Here is a 15,067-nt window from a genome sequence, read left to right as displayed (position 1 = left end):
GGGGAGTTGGTCTCTCAACCCCATTGAATCGTTTGCCGCACGCAGAATGTGCGTAGGTTTGTTGTCGAGCGAGGAATAAAAGTCGTTGCAGCTGCTTACATAAGGGGCGCTGGTTCCTGTTGTCCGCTATCTTACAGCGAAGGCGAAGCCCACGGCCTAAATGGAGCTTCCGCCGTGCGCCCGAGTCGAGGCGGCGACCCTTATATTTGTTAGATGCGGCCAGACCTCCACTAAAGAACGAACTTACGTGTTTGAACGCCGGCGAGGTTTGTTCTCTGGAACAGCTGGCTAACTCGATTCAACGAACTATAATGGCGCCCGCGTCAGGGCTACTAACGAAAACGTCAAGGAAGGAACGTTACCAAGGTCTACTTCGCGTTGCTCAGTCCGATAGCGACGTCGCGAAGGCCATTGTCATCGTCGAGACGCTAGAATGTTCCCGGAGCTCGCCGTGTGTGGCCCTCGATTCAGTGGCTATATATGCCCATCTGATATGAATGAGGCGCATACAGCGTTAAACCGACCATACACGCGTCTAACACGGTGATATGCGACGTGGTGTTGGCAGCAGAAGGGGATGCACGCTGTCGCCAGAGCCTAAGGACATATGGCTATGAGTCAAATAGGACGCTCGGTGTAAGGGCGGCCCAGTTGAGCAGATCTTGTGTAGTATTCCTTCAATGCATCACTTTTACAGTAAGACGATCTCGGATTTTGCTGAACTTAGATGGCAAACTAACCTGATGGTGACCAATCTGAAACGGTGAGCGTAAGAGGTACTAGGATTGGAGCCCAAATCATACAGATCAAGTGGTTCGCGCACAGTGATTCCCAGTTCTTCCCTCTGTCAGGTTTGACGACCATAGTGTTACGGTGAATGAGTATGAAAAAATCGCAGTGGGTGAGATTGGAACAGCGTCAAACTATGGAGTAGGGTCAGGTTGAGCAATGAGCGCGGCGCGCGCCACCACATCCCAGTCACATGATCGCGCAGAGGTGGCAGCTTGAAGTCGAGCGACGAGTGTCTCGACCGTCGCGGCACCCACAGAGCGTGTCTGCGTGCAACGTTTAGTCGTATAACTTCATCGTATCTCCCGCCTTCTTGCTGGTTCTGTGAAAACATGTCGGCATTGTCTATTGCTCGAAGACTGGTCCTCCGAAATGCCCTACGGAGACCTGTCGTGGTGTCGAATAGCCGGTTCATGGGGACAACAAGCGAGGGGGAAGGTGAGTTTTGAGTGCAGAGCAGGAGTCAGCTAATGACTATCTCATCTTCTGTATCAGGAATGCGTGCACAGCTTATGTCTGAGCTAAAAGCAGCCATGAAGGTGATGCGGACGTCTCTGCACGTCCTACTCTGTCCTGACACGTAGGAAAGGCTAAGGACTCTGTGAAGTCAACGCTTCTTCGCGTAAGTGGCAGACATCAAGACTGCAACTCGAGCTTATCATGATTCCATGTCAGTCCGTATTATCGGAGGTGTATGCAGCGGACAAGGCCCCCAAACACAAGGGTCCCGCCTCCTCTGCCGTCATCGTAGGACTCATGAGGCAGGGACTCAAACGAAGGGTAAATCCTGATGAACTCTTACTGCCGTCATGAATTATCCTCTCATCACGCTACAGTTGGATTCCGCCGGCCAGTACGAAAAGGCGTCAAGGGCGGACTTGGCTGCCAAAGAAAAGCAGGAAGCAGAACTTCTTCAGGCACTGCTTCCACCACTGCTGTCGGAAGCCGACATCGACAAGGCAATCCAGGACACTTTGAACGAATACCCAGAGTTGGTCTCGGAGCCGAATGCGAAGAAGGCTAAGGGACTATTGCTCGCGCGGTTGTATACCAAGGTGGACAGCTCAAATGTTGACGGGGCTTTTGCTAGTAGCAGGGCAGAAGCGCTATTGACCTCGGCCAAGACATCCACATCCGCATGAGCCGTGTCTCCGAATGTGCACATATTTATATTCCTGAGTATCGTACACGATGCGTGCGTAGAATGAAACCCTCCTCTGACACAAACACGAAACACAACAGATCGACAGTGGATTGAGACAGTCCGGAATGCTACATGGAACGGATCACTATGCCAGGGGAAACGCTGACCGCCACAACTATGTGCTCGATTCCGAGCCTGCAGGCGCTGGTGTTTGGGCGGGTCCGACCGCAGGCGCCGACGCCGCACCGTTCGGCGTACCCGCGACCGCGTCAGCCTGTCGCCCAAGGAATGCAGAGCCTTCACCCGGTGTTGCTTCACTCGTCGGGCCAGCCGGGCGCTCCCGTGTTTGCGTCTGTCCGCTCGCGCTCGCAGGTCCGGCGTGTCCAGCCGCAGGTAAGACACTCCGGACGCGTGTCAGCTCTTCGATACACCGATGCACGGCGCCCGAGACCCCCTCCAGGACACGCAAGCGTTCGTCGATAGCCTCGCGCGTAACGCGGTCGAGCCGCGCGAGCTGTTCATCCGTAAGCGTCGCTGGGAGCTGCGCAAGCGGCGTGTGCGCAGACGCCGTCGAGCCCGAGGAGCGCGCGGGCCGTAAGTCGCCCTGATGCGATGATGCTCGCGCATTAGCTAACTGCGAGTGGGCTTGTAACGGGACGCGAAGGGCGTGCTGGTTGCCATATGACATATACGCCGCTGGGTGAGGGGGTGGACGCGAGAAGAGATCGTAGAGCGGGATCAAGGAGGGTACCACATCCCGGCGGCCATCGATAGGCTGGTTGGAATCGCGCCTCGAGCCCTCGCCTTGACCAGATGGAGCACCCGCCGCAGGCACAGTCGGTGTAGCGCCCGCCGCGGATGTGGAGGCATGCGATGGTGTCGCATCAAATGCGGTCGTATTACGAGGTGAGAGTCCCAGCCTGCGTAATGTTGCCTGTGCCGCGGCATCCCTCGCTGTTAGCGACTGGCTGGCATCAGCGGCGGACGGATTAGTGGTGGGTGTCGGTACCGGCACGTCAGCTCTTGGGGGGTCCACCTGTGTGGCTGGACGATGATCTGCAGGAGCGCTGGTGGGTTGGCTCGGAGGTGTGTTCGCTGGTTGAGCAGGTGTCGGTGCTGGGGCAGGCTGCTGCGGAGCGTTACCGAACCACCTCGGATCGACACCCCAAGGCTGCCACACACCACCCGGTCCATAGAAGCCTCTGAAAGGCGGTACGGGTTGAGCTGGCGGCAGGTGTGGTGGTAGCTGGTAATACATCGGAGGCTGAGCGGGCGGCCAACCAAAGTTCTGTGGCTGAGCTGGACCAGGCGCGGGGCCTGGCGGCGCCCCCTGTACGTTGCCAAACTGTCCCTGCATGGCAGCTCCTGGGGGCGGGGCACCGAGGAAATTATTTAGCCATCCCATAGCAACTCCAGCTGGCGCCTGTCCTGCCTGGGGAACCGCGCCAGCTTGAGGAGCAGCAGGAGCTCCGGCCTGACGCCCTCGCGCTTGTGCTTGGCCTTGGTTTTGGTTCTGGTCTTGATCGTTTGTTTCCAGAACAGTGCGACGACTACGGCGGCGAATCAAACAATATCAGTAAGCAAGTGGTGAGGGAGGATACGTTAAACTAACCAGGTCGGGCAACTTTGTTGGCGTTCTAACCACGAACGGAGGCATTGGAAATGGAAGATGTGACCACAAGGCAGTCTCTTCGCGGTCATGTTGGGCCCATCTGCATATGTGGGCGCCTGACCTTCGGCATTCCCCTCGCCAACTTGCGGTTGAGCATTGCGCGAGTACATCTCTTCGCGGCAGATGATGCACGTCCGATCGGACATATCCGACAGCTCTGCTTCTGTTGCGTCCGGGTACCGACGATCCATGTCCCGGGTGGCGTTATGATACCGGATGAGAGCACGCAAACGCGTGATGAAGGACCGGGCGGTAAGATAAACATCGCGAATGATGTTCAGTGGCAAGCCATAGAAGGTCATGATGAGCATGAAGAACGTCAGGTATGTGATCAGCTTGAGGAAGTCTGCACCAGAATTGTATTAGCCCACAGGATTCGCATACTAGTACGCATCGATGCGTACCTGTGCATAGCTCGATATAGAAGATGTACATGCTCTTGTTCTCCATCGGCGGCGCATTCTCGCCTCCTCGAGCGCGTGCTCGCCGGTAATCGACGACTGATAAAATGTATCTGGCCATCGAGTTCAGGGCGCTTGCCATGAGAATAGCGTACTGCTCCCGCGGATGATCAGCTGTTCCGTATGCGCTAGAGTAGCCGGTACGTGCCTCGCTTGCGAACAAAACCATGCCATTCACTCCATGATTCAGGGTGCTTTCCACGGCAAACGCGAACATCACGAGGTCGACTGCCCATAACAGAACGAAGAGGGTGTTCATCCGTATATGAAACAAGAGGGGAGGGCCTGGGTACGTGATTTGGTCCATCTTCGTGACCATCAGCATCATTTACACACCTTCGGACACCAGACACGCATGCGTACCGTTTCCACACGGTCAGCCATAAGCCAGTGGAAGCACTTCACAAATAGCAAGAAGCCAAACATGATCACGAAGGGGATGTCGAAGTCATCGCGGAATATGGTGAAGGCCAGAAGGGATTCTGTGACGAAGATCCACGTTTGGTCGTATAGCCTCTGCGGGGGGTCTCAGTTGTACTCGACGGAAGAAAACAGTTGACGCACCTCGACTTCGCGTGCTTGCAACGGTCCGAAGAAGAACTGCTGCAACAGCCTTCCAGATCCAAGCGCGAGGAGCACGCCGGTATTGGCCAGTACCTACAGACACCGCGGTCCGCTCAGCCTCGCCTGAGGGCATGGAATTCAGACAGACGTACCAACACACTCCTGCTGCTCTTAGACAAGTAGATCGTCACCGAATAGAAGTTGCTGTAGCTCCGACACGCATTGGCGATGGTGCCGACGAGTAAGAGAACACTCAGCACGCAGTACAAGCGATGCGGTTCGAGGTAACGAGCGACGTGAGAGGCTGCAGCCGCTGCCGCACGAGGTCGTTGAGGGGCATGGGGGGCGACCCCGGCTCGGGTGCCAGAGTCAAAGGCGTCCAGTGGCTGTCTAGAGCGAGACCGGCGCAACGAGTTCAAACAGAGGACACCGGACTGAGTGCAGTGGGCAGTGGTCTGCGCGCACTGCGTCACGCCGCCGGACGCGACGTGGCAATTTCCGCGAATACTAATAGCGGGATAACCCTGCAATAGGCAATCGGCGGAAATGTCGTCCCAGCCACCAGGCTTCTCGGTGATCTGGGCACCATTGGCCATCCCGGTTGACCACTTGGCTCACAAAGCACAATAAGTCTGAGACTCGTCAATCTCTACATACGTGCTATGCCAGTGCTTACCTTCTGGCGGGCTGGAAAATGGAACTCGACTGACCGAGTATGTACTTATCCGATTGTAGTAGCGCCGCCCGAGCGCCCGGGGTTAGCCGGACCGCGTCCAAGAATGGAAGGCTTGTAAAAACGCAGCTTTACCGCCGGCGAAACAATCTCAATCTCTATCCATAACTGTGGCGTCTCTCTTCAGTCTTCGGCCACTTCTTCCTCTGTCTTCCGGCATACACTGGCTTACATAGCACGTCTGTGTAATAAGTACCTGCGCACTCCCATCGTGATAACTTATCTGGCGCAGAGCATAACATACTCGGCGAAAGCGGTTCAAAGTGTATTTCCAACGCGCACGATACTCGGAAGGTCAGAACGCGGACACTGCTGCCCTTTCCCAGCCGTTCCATGCACCTCTGAATTGAGCGGCGCAAAGCGACAGGTCGGATACGCGGAAAACATACGAAGAGGCAGGCGCTCGCGCTAAATGGTGCACGCTTGTGGTTCTGATGGGGGCACGCAGGCGCCCACAAGCTCTGCATGCGGTAAAGCGTATGGGCCTGGCGCTTGTCGGCAGCGGACTCCTTGCACAAATGGCAAGGACCCCGCGTTTCACGCCCAGCATGTGCGCAACGCAGATGTTGCTGCTCAGGGACAACACCTCATCATAATTTTCCTTGCTCGACTTTCTGGATTTGCACTTGCCGGAGTAAGCTTCTCATGCGGCGCCACGACGGGCTACTTATAGGCCCCCTTTCCCGTCTCCTGAAGGGCAACCCACCCGCCAACCATGTCCCTCGTCGACAAGCAGTCCTGGGGTCTGCGCAACCGTACCCCTCCCGTCGAGGCTCGACCCAAGGTCGTCCCGACCTCCGAGGGGCCAGCGCCCGCGAAGGTGCCCAGAAGTGCTACTCCCGCGAGTCGGGAGTTGTTCGGAGTGTCCCGTGCCAATCTAGGCCTCCTCATCGCTTCCTTGACGCTCTCGCTATATGCCCTACTTCGCTTCCGATCGTTATCAACGCCGTCAGAGTCCTACGCCCTCTGCTCACCGAGAGGCGCCAATGTCTTCACCGTTGATGATGCAAAGCCTCGAGTACAGTGTCTCGTAGTGCATCACTCGCATTTTACCGATGTTGGCACACTTGGTATGGTGGAATAGGCGTTCTTGAGGCTGATGCTGATGGACCGCCTTTGTAGAGGAGGTGACTGAACGATGGAAATCTGCCGCCTATGCGTCGCGCAACTCCTCGGACGTACTTCCCGCCGATCTTGAGGTCCGCTATATTCCTGCAGGCCATGTCGTGGTTCCTGGTTTCAGCGGTAGGTGTTCTTGTTACGGGAGACGGATAGGTCCTCACTCTAATTGTTAAGACTCCCATGCACATATCCTGGAGTACGGTGCGATGAAGGTCATTCCTCTCGAGGAGACGCGGACCGTAGAAGGTACAGTATGTCTGTCAGACTCAAAGATGTCAATCACGCTCACCGTCACACAGAAACTGTTCTTAGAGTGAAGGACTACATACTGGCACATCCCGACATCCGCAACGACAAGACCAAGTTCATCGAAGGCTGGGGTTGGGACCACATTAATTGGAAAAACCAGGCGTTCCCTCTAGCTGTTTGTCGCGTCAGCTCTCTCTCGCATGTCTTCCATATTGACACTCACGGCTCCAGGCTCACTTCGAGGCAGACCCCGTGGTGGCGGGTCGGTTGATCGTGCTGCAGAGCAAGGACGGGCATGCACTATGGGTCTCGAAACGGGTACTTCAGTCGATGGGCACATTGCCGGACGAAGTGCCCGGTGGTTTAATAGTCCGCGATGCCTCAGGAAGACCAACCGGTTCGTCGATTCCTGAAGTAAGGTTGGTCGGTGTCTAAATTGGTGTGCGACAGGCTCCTTCCTAGACAATGCACAAGCACTGGTGGAACGACCTAAGCCAACGCATGAGATGTTGGAAGCGCGTTTCAATGCAACGGTCAAGGACGCACTTGCTGCAGGCCTGACCTCGATTCACGATGCTGCTCTCGATCCCATGTCGTTGGAGTTCTTCCAGAGGTCAGCCGTATTGTTGCCTTACATCCCCTTTTGCTCTACTGAACTGTACCCCTTATAGGCAAGCAGATGATGGCAAATTACCGGTAAGGAAAGCCGGTGAAGCTCTTCGGACCATGCTTATCTGACTTATTTTTATCTACAGCTTCGTATATACGGCATGACGTTCTTCGACGAAACGAAGGATTACTGGGGGGATCGTGCCACTAAGATCATTGGTGCCGGCGATGACAGGCTTACGGCTCGCAGTGTCAAAATCTTCGCCGATGGTTCGTATGACGCGTATGCACCGTTTCTGCACGGAGCTTACTTCTTCTCAGGTGCCTTGCGAACCGGTCTGGCAGCGGTACATTCTTGCGCCTGGCATCTGACGGTGTGCTAATTTCAGTACGCAGCTATACGAACCGTACACAGACAACCCGAGCACTCGTGGTGTCATGCGGACGGAACCGGAAGTCCTCAACAGGGTGATCCCCAAATTCATGAAGGACGGATGGCAGGTGGTGCGTTGACGGCGTTGACGAATTCTCATCTCCGCGACTGTCTGACGGGAGCGGCCTGCCAGAATGTGCATGCAATCGGTGATCGCGCGAACGGCATTGTTCTGGACGCATTTGAGGAGGCGCTCAAGGAGGCAAACGTGTCTGCTCTCCGACCACGTCTTGAACACGCCCAGATCCTTGCCGAGGCGGACATGGCACGGTTCGGAAACCTGGGTGGTATGCGTTCATTTCCCAGAGCGTCTTTCTGATCGTAACTAACTTCGGCTAGTCATCGCCAGTATCCAGCCGACACACGCGTGCGTAGCTCATTGTATCGAGCGTCCCGCGGGATACTTACCTGACGTGTGCAGCACGGACGATATGTGGTACAGCGAAGAGCGCTTGGTGAGCTTCACACGAGCTTGGTCAACTGGGAAAGTCACTGATCTTTTCGCAGGGCCCTGAACGTGTCAAGGGGCTTTACGCTTTCCGAAGCATTCTCGACCACGGCGCTCGTATCACCTTGGGCTCTGACTTCCCCGTTGAGGGCGTGAACCCTCTTGCGGGATTCTACGCTGCGATCACACGACTCTCGCAGGATGGCCGGTCGCCTCATGGGCCGGGAGGCTGGTGGGTGAATTTGCGCTCATGACTCGCGTGCGCTTGAGTTGATGACTTGCTCAGGTTCCCGGAGCAGCGCATGACGCGGGAGGAAGCATTGAAGGGTACGTCATGCTGGCGCGAACCGCCTGGACTTGATTTACTCATTGACGGGTCTTCTCCCTGCGAAGGCATGACAATTGACCCAGCCTACGCCTCGTTCTCCGAGAACACGCTCGGGTCCATCACGCCTGGCAAGCGGGCGGACTTTGTCGTCCTGTCGCAAGACATCATGTCTGTGCCCGTGACGGAGATTATGAAGACGAAGATCGCGGCCACGGTCATTGATGGCAAAGCTGCATACGGCACTTTGTGAGCCAGCCGGGAACAATGCATGATACGCCGGTAGCTGCTTGGTGTTCATTTGGACGGTTTCTATAAATGCATCATGGACATTGCAGGATGGCGCGGTCAGATATTGGCGATATACTGAGTTGCTACTTACATGTAACATAGAGCTCTCTGGATTATGTATATACCCATACCCTTTGCGGGATACGTGATGCTGCTTGCAGTCTGCCAGTGACCAGGACACGACCACGTGCACGTGGCTGGGCGGTTGTCTTGTGCGCGCCACTGGCGCGTCGCGTCTTGAGACTCAGCCACGACAGTCTGGCACCCTCCTTGTGCTCTACCTCTGATCCACTTCACTTTCCCCGGCGGCTCACTTTTTGTGTCAACATACGCGCTTTTGAATATGCCCACATATCAGAATCCGCAAACCGGGGCACAGAAGCGAAAGTCGGACTTCCACGACCCAAACTCTGCGAATCGCAAACGACAAGCAGTTGAGTCAACAAGCGAAGGCAGGGGTGGAGGAGATGCATCGAAGGAAAAGTTCTGGATGGTACAATGGTGCGTGAAGAGCTGCGTAGTCGAATCATATGTAGACGAGATATCCCAGGAGAGCGCCTCAGTACAAGAAGCACAAGACTTGGGATGGCGACGCGGTCATGCAGGTGATCGGCAATTCGTGCACATTGTTCGACATGATGGCAGATCGTACGCATTCAGCGCAATTCATTGCTGACTATATGCGCTTGCTCATGTACTGTGCGCTTGAATAGCTTTACGAGTGGACGACTTCATGGCATTGAATCGGCGGACGCACTTGACCAAGGGGTCAACTTGACGGTCGGAAACAAGGAACTCGAAGTAGACCATGTGGTTCTTCGCTCGGACTTCATGTCAGGGAAGTGTTTCTCAAACGGCCGGGTTGGCCATTCGTCCCCCATGCCTGCTCCATCAACATCCGGGGCCCCGTCGAAGCCTTACGCGCCTCTCAGACCCAAAGCAATGAATGGATTCAAGCCCCCGAGCAGGGTCAGCGAGGCTGTCGCGCCTAAGAAGGCCATCGAGCTCGAGCCCGTTGATCTTGTGAAAGGCGACAAATTTTCTTCGAAAGGCAACACACAGGTTTCCTTCTGGACCGCAAATTGGTAAGCACCCTTCGCATATCATATTCATGATCGGCGTCCAGACGAGCGCGATGGGAGATCCCACTTTGACTTGTCACACAATGTCAAACAGTCCATGTGTGCCTGCACGACGACAGTGCTCTGGCGTGCGTGCATTACTCACTACAAGGGATTCTCCGAGAGTCAGCGTGGTCGCTCGTTGAGGCACATGCAGACTTGTCATGCTGTTCATGACGCTGCTCGGCTCACTCCACACCATTTATTGTCGTGCCACTCGAGGTTTGCTTCGGCGCGACTCAGTGGTCATCCGTTCCCGGCTATGTTTGGAAGCGGCTGAAGGAGGCGTTGAGCAGTTCGTTCCACGCTTCTGCTCCGGGTCCGAAAAACCTGCCATTTCTTTCTGTAAGCCGGAGCAGATGCCTTAGTGGAAGGATGCGACGTGAAGCAGGATTCATGTCCATGTTGCATCATTCACCAGAGGTATGCGCGCGTGCTGTGCACTGCTTAGAGCAGATACTGTCAGCCCTGCACCTGGGTGTCGTGCCATCGTGCCACTCGGCCCGGTTGCTAGCCATTATCACTTTGCGTTATGCTTGCTTGCCTCGGTGCGTATTGGTTGTGACCATGCCTCGCCTGGTCAATCTTCACCGGGGGGACTGTGTGCTTCCTTCCGTGTCACAGCTGCTCTAGCAACGTTGTCATCCATCCTTCAGACGCACCCATGTAAATATTTGGACGCGAGGAAGCGGTGTGGAAGTGTGGTTGCGTGCAACCTGAGATGCAATAATGCATTAGGCACATGCCTTCACGCTTGCCGCACTCTCCTTAGGATCTGTGGGCACAGTGCATGGAGCTCCTCGGACCTTACATCAGAACACATTTCCTGGTTCTCGGCCTCTGACTGGCGCGAACCAGCATGCTGACTTCCATTCATCGGTAGGCGAAAGCCACAACAGAAGAAGCACAAGACGTGGGATGGGGACGCGTTTTTGAGCCTCCGGGCAGAGAAAATGGCTCTCATCTCTGAGAAGGGCATGGTGTAAGATCTTCTGAATGAGAGCGGCGTCTACACTGCTGACTAGCAGGATAGCATCGGCACAAAGAAGTGGGATGGACTTCCGCTGTATAGCGGATATTCGACATTCATCGGCGGAAAAGAAGTAGAGCTTGACGGCCAGATTTCCGAGTCCGACCTGCCGACAATTGTCGGATCGTCCATTGAAGCTAGTTTGGACCCTGAAATTGACAGTTCACCGCAGACGCCAGCTCAGCCTTCGTTCCTCGTCAAATCTAGAAGAGACTCAGCAGAGACGAGCAGTAGCCCTTCCGCAAATTCGCCTGCGGCGTTGAAGAAATTTGTTACACCCACGTCGTTCTACGGCAAGGCCCCTGCGAAGCCAAAGCCGAGAGGGCCTCTGTAGGCATAAATCCTTCTACCGACCTTACCTGATATTCATGGACTGCGCGAAATGCCAGGCACGATCCGAATGCCGAAGGCGCAATCGTGATGAAAGCCCCGACGAAGGAACATGCTGCGAAACATAACAAGAAGTATGAAAGCTCTACTCTCATATTTGCCGGGCGGTCCCGTTGACTAGAACATCAGGAATCTGCCGACTGTCGGAGTCGTCATTGACCCCATTCTGGCAAGACGTCTTCGCCCTCACCAAGTAGAGGGTATATATAATTCATGTTGATTTCTGGCTGCGCGCTCACCGCTTCTTCGATAGGTGTCAAGTTCTTGTACGAATGTGTGATGGGTTTACGAAAGCACGAGGGCAACGGATGCATCTTGGCCGATGAAATGCAAGTGCTGAGGATAACGCTCTCACTACAAGCTAACCTTTCTTGCTGCTCAGGGCATGGGTAAAACACTCCAGGTGAGCGCTGATCGTCGGAACATTCGGCCCTCTTACTCATCCTTAGTAGACAATTACCCTGTGTTGGACATTGCTCAGTGTGTAGCAGTTACCCGTTGCAGCATCTATATTAACCTTGCTGCCACAGAGCAAAACCCCTATGCGGGAGCGGGCCCGGTTGTCGGAAAGATACTAATCGTATGCCCAGTGACGCTCGTTAACGTATGTATTCTGAAACCTAGTCGATGTGCGTCATCTCACTTGCGTTCTGACCGCACAGAACTGGAAGAACGAATTTCACAAATGGTTCGGTCACACGATTTCTATTATTTTTCCCTGGAGACTCAGTTTTGTTCTGATGCCGCATCTAGGCTGGGAAGAGATAGGGTAGGCGTGATGGTGGGAGACAAGGACAAAGCCTCGATCAAGCATTTCGTGAACTCGTGAGTTTATGCGGAAACATACTCAAACATACTCTGGGTGCTCAATATAATCCTCTGCATCTAGGAAGATTCACCATGTATTGATCATTGGTTATGAACGCCTGCGAACGGTGATGTCAGTCGCCAAACTCCACCTATGTGGGTATCTTATGCTTACCAAGGGTTGAGCAGCTCCGACCTGGCTTACTGCAAGTAAGTACCCCCGACCTGAGGTGCTAACTATATCAGACTCACCCCATAATCATTGAGCCCGCCTATTGGTCTGATCATATGCGACGAAGGTACGTGCGCAGTCGTGACGCTGTTTCCTTGACTAAATCCCGACTTTAGGCCACAGGCTAAAGTCCGCGAACAACAAGACATCGACGATGTTTGAGGCGCTTCGGACACCGCGTAGAATCATTCTCTCGGGAACTCCCATCCAGAACGACCTTGGGGAATTCCACGCGATGGTGAGATGCTGCCGAGCTCCGTATAAACGCCCGCTGTATTCACCCTTCTGATTGCAGGCTGATTTCTGCAATCCTGGACTGCTCGGTGGGTCTGACGTGATACAACGACATGATAGGCTTCGCAAAGCTAATTAAGTCGATCTCGCTCAGATGACTATAATACCTTCCGCCGTGTATATGAGACGCCAATCCTCAAGAGCCGAGCGCCGGGTTGCTCAGCCAAAGAGACTGAGTTAGGTGAAGCGCGGTCCGCTCAGGTGAATTCGCACTTCCGCCGTGCTCTTCTGGCGTCAAATTGACCATGTGCACGGGCTACAGTTATCTGCAATCGCACGAAGCTTCGTACTCAGGCGGGATGCCACCATTCTGAAGAAGTACCTGCCGCCCAAACGTATGTGTCCTGCCCTCTGCTTCATACGCACGCCTTCTCAGTGCCGCCGTCTTGCAGACGAATATGTCGTCTTTGTCACCCCTACCAAGTTGCAACTCGCCATTTTTAGCAAGATTCTATCTGCGGACAAGCTGGACAATCTTGTCCGAAATTCAACCGCCGAGTCGCTGGCGCTGATCAATATGTTGACGAAGATCAGTAATAGCCCGATTCTCCTGAAAGCGACGCTCGATCAAGCCAAGAACAAGGCCGGTAACGGTGGCGACGCAATCAAGACGAAGGCCATCGAGGAGGCTGTTACCCTACTTCCCGACAAAGCCAGGGTAGAGGACGTCTCCCTCAGTGGTCGGTTATGCATCGCTTTTCATCATTTGTTTGTCTAATGCTTATACTGTCTCAGGCAAGCTGACTGCTCTTGCTACTCTGCTTCGAGTGCTCCGAGAGGTGAATTAAGCAGCGAATCGTCCCCCTCTTTTACTGACATATTCGATAGCAAACCGACGAGAAGTGCATTATCGTCTCGCATTACACATCGACTTTGAATATTGTGGAGGCTTTCTGCCGAAGCAAGAATTACTCGTATCACCGACTCGATGGGTATGCTTTGTTCTCGCTCTACGTGTTCTCGCTCGCTGAATGCGTGCGCCGAAATCAGACAAACACCGGCCCAGAAAAGGCAGGAGTATGTCAATGATTTCAACAAGGCACCTCAGGCGAAGCGATGTGAGTGCGGCTCAATCCATCGCTCGCCTCGTCACCTCAACGGCGAAAAGTCGTTTTCCTTCTCAGCTCGAAGGCGGGAGGTGTAGGCCTGAATCTCATAGGTGCTTCTCGGCTAGTCCTTGTCGATTCGGACTGGAATCCAAGGTATGCACATGCTCGATGTGACCGCATGTCTGCTGAACGCTGTCCTAGCCATGACTTGCAATCTATGGCTCGAATTCATCGGTAAGCAGGTACGTCAGCTGTAGATTCTTGACATTCATGGCCTCCCAGCGATGGTCAGAAACGTCCTGTCTTTATATATCGCTTCTTGACTGCTGGAGCGATCGATGGTATGTCACACATGGTCTCAGTGATTCTTGCGCGTAGTGCTGAGCGGCGCGGAAGAGAAAATCTATCAGCGACAAGTAACGAAGTTGGGATTGAGCGACTGTGAGCGCGTCTTTCCGTTTCTGCAATCCTTCGGCTCATCGTCCTGCTCATAGCGCTCATGGGCAACGTGAGGTCGTTCGAATACTTGATACTACAGGTGCTGACAATCCGCAATGATAGGGGGCAGGATCGTCGAAGTCGGACTCATTTACCCGAAAGGACGTGAGTGCCGGACATACTGCATGGGATGACCGCTGACTCAGCTCACTGCACCATAGTTGCAAGACATCTTCACCGTCTATCCGCATACCGCGTGTCATACACATGATCTTCTCGAGTGTCCCTGCGAATCATCTGGCGGGACGATTAACTTGGACGCTGATGGAGACCGCAGTGGAAAGAGCGAGGGGAAAGCGATGGGGAAAGCGATGAAGAGGAGCAACACATGCACTTCATGGCAGCTTCGCAAGTGAAACAGGAGCAAGTTGAGAAGCCTGACAAAGCTGTATGTCCACATCATCACCATCTCCGCTCTCCAGTTCACGTTCTCTTTGCAGTATCTCAAGCAGAAGAAGGCGCAGTTGGCCGCGTTGGGTGAATGGACCCACATCAACTGTCTCAAACGAATGCGCGCGAGCTCATTCAAGACGACATCCTGTCGCAGATGCTATATACAAAGCCCTCGCAATCGAAACCGACTTCCGCGGCAAGTCAATCGCGGCTGGAAAGGCTGTTCGATGCTGTTGACCTTGAGAAGGTGCTGGCAGAGAGTGGACCCGATCCGACCGTGGATGAAGTACCGGGAGGGACCGTATCGTTTCTTTCGAGAGGGGAGTGAAGGCGATCATAGATGAAGACGAAGAGCAGCCGGAAGATGGCATATAGACTGATGCACAATGTGTATCATTTCTCATTCACTCAAC

The 15,067-nt window shown here is 54.4% G+C and overlaps 5 protein-coding genes across 5 annotated transcripts; 4 read left to right on the top strand and 1 right to left on the bottom strand.

Annotated features, from left to right (window-relative positions):
* The first annotated feature begins 1,020 nt into the window (after positions 1-1,020).
* Positions 1,021-2,022, top strand: B0H18DRAFT_1012254 (Yqey-like protein-domain-containing protein). The gene is made up of 5 exons (XM_048029039.1): positions 1,021-1,227; positions 1,285-1,328; positions 1,379-1,411; positions 1,465-1,569; positions 1,626-2,022. The coding sequence occupies exons 1-5, from the start codon at positions 1,122-1,124 to the stop codon at positions 1,929-1,931; spliced, it is 594 nt and encodes a 197-aa protein (XP_047892496.1). The 5' UTR covers positions 1,021-1,121; the 3' UTR covers positions 1,932-2,022.
* On the bottom strand, positions 2,020-4,593 carry B0H18DRAFT_432558 (uncharacterized protein). The gene is made up of 5 exons (XM_048038078.1): positions 4,430-4,593; positions 4,215-4,373; positions 4,010-4,160; positions 3,546-3,951; positions 2,020-3,483 (listed from the first exon to the last, which is right to left on the bottom strand). Exons 1-5 carry the CDS (start codon positions 4,490-4,492, stop codon positions 2,109-2,111), a joined length of 2,154 nt encoding a protein of 717 aa, XP_047892495.1. The 5' UTR covers positions 4,493-4,593; the 3' UTR covers positions 2,020-2,108.
* A 1,318-nt stretch (positions 4,594-5,911) lies between these two features.
* Positions 5,912-6,544, top strand: B0H18DRAFT_432452 (uncharacterized protein). Its single transcript, XM_048038077.1, has one exon. The coding sequence runs from the start codon at positions 6,079-6,081 to the stop codon at positions 6,445-6,447; it is 369 nt and encodes a 122-aa protein (XP_047892494.1). The 5' UTR covers positions 5,912-6,078; the 3' UTR covers positions 6,448-6,544.
* A 41-nt stretch (positions 6,545-6,585) lies between these two features.
* On the top strand, positions 6,586-9,090 carry B0H18DRAFT_1012242 (amidohydrolase 3). Its single transcript, XM_048029038.1, has 14 exons — positions 6,586-6,731; positions 6,785-6,909; positions 6,966-7,131; positions 7,185-7,347; positions 7,406-7,430; positions 7,490-7,613; positions 7,665-7,690; positions 7,740-7,847; positions 7,910-8,063; positions 8,116-8,143; positions 8,198-8,231; positions 8,284-8,456; positions 8,511-8,551; positions 8,618-9,090. Exons 1-14 carry the CDS (start codon positions 6,692-6,694, stop codon positions 8,800-8,802), a joined length of 1,392 nt encoding a protein of 463 aa, XP_047892493.1. The 5' UTR covers positions 6,586-6,691; the 3' UTR covers positions 8,803-9,090.
* On the top strand, positions 9,091-14,982 carry B0H18DRAFT_1095124 (P-loop containing nucleoside triphosphate hydrolase protein; the record flags this gene model as incomplete). The annotated part of the gene is made up of 34 exons (XM_048032405.1): positions 9,091-9,341; positions 9,391-9,488; positions 9,554-9,925; positions 10,845-10,943; positions 10,995-11,321; positions 11,381-11,455; positions 11,511-11,581; positions 11,635-11,714; positions 11,764-11,784; positions 11,834-11,861; positions 11,912-11,985; positions 12,044-12,069; positions 12,135-12,206; positions 12,271-12,321; positions 12,378-12,398; positions 12,456-12,487; positions 12,537-12,658; positions 12,716-12,743; positions 12,809-12,915; positions 12,977-13,049; positions 13,107-13,394; positions 13,450-13,493; positions 13,543-13,646; positions 13,705-13,772; positions 13,823-13,916; positions 13,965-13,997; positions 14,046-14,104; positions 14,160-14,204; positions 14,258-14,271; positions 14,325-14,366; positions 14,423-14,481; positions 14,532-14,649; positions 14,702-14,759; positions 14,792-14,982. The coding sequence occupies exons 1-34, from the start codon at positions 9,339-9,341 to the stop codon at positions 14,980-14,982; spliced, it is 2,997 nt and encodes a 998-aa protein (XP_047892492.1). The 5' UTR covers positions 9,091-9,338.
* Between the last annotated feature and the right edge of the window lie 85 nt (positions 14,983-15,067).

Source organism: Fomitopsis serialis (assembly GCF_022376445.1).
Source record: "Fomitopsis serialis strain Sig1Antser10 chromosome Unknown B0H18scaffold_41, whole genome shotgun sequence".
In the NCBI taxonomy this organism is placed as follows: domain Eukaryota; kingdom Fungi; phylum Basidiomycota; class Agaricomycetes; order Polyporales; family Fomitopsidaceae; genus Fomitopsis; species Fomitopsis serialis.
This window is presented reverse-complemented; position numbering and strand designations above follow the sequence as displayed.

Excerpts from the sequence above, each read along its gene's own strand:
- B0H18DRAFT_1012254 (XM_048029039.1), top strand. The coding sequence starts at position 1,122 with ATGTCGGCATTGTCTATTGCTCGAAGACTGGTCCTCCGAAATGCCCTA. Across the intron at positions 1,412-1,464 it reads TGAAGTCAACGCTTCTTCGC|TCCGTATTATCGGAGGTGTA; the intron begins GTAAGTGGCAGA and ends ATTCCATGTCAG. Across the intron at positions 1,570-1,625 it reads GGCAGGGACTCAAACGAAGG|TTGGATTCCGCCGGCCAGTA; the intron begins GTAAATCCTGAT and ends ATCACGCTACAG.
- B0H18DRAFT_432558 (XM_048038078.1), bottom strand. The coding sequence starts at position 4,492 with ATGTTTGGCTTCTTGCTATTTGTGAAGTGCTTCCACTGGCTTATGGCT. Across the intron at positions 4,161-4,214 it reads TGGTTTTGTTCGCAAGCGAG|TACGCTATTCTCATGGCAAG; the intron begins GCACGTACCGGC and ends CCGCGGGAGCAG. Across the intron at positions 3,484-3,545 it reads CAACAAAGTTGCCCGACCTG|TCGTCGCACTGTTCTGGAAA; the intron begins GTTAGTTTAACG and ends TCGCCGCCGTAG.
- B0H18DRAFT_432452 (XM_048038077.1), top strand. The coding sequence starts at position 6,079 with ATGTCCCTCGTCGACAAGCAGTCCTGGGGTCTGCGCAACCGTACCCCT.
- B0H18DRAFT_1012242 (XM_048029038.1), top strand. The coding sequence starts at position 6,692 with ATGAAGGTCATTCCTCTCGAGGAGACGCGGACCGTAGAAG. Across the intron at positions 6,732-6,784 it reads GGAGACGCGGACCGTAGAAG|AAACTGTTCTTAGAGTGAAG; the intron begins GTACAGTATGTC and ends ACCGTCACACAG. Across the intron at positions 8,457-8,510 it reads CCTCATGGGCCGGGAGGCTG|GTTCCCGGAGCAGCGCATGA; the intron begins GTGGGTGAATTT and ends TGACTTGCTCAG.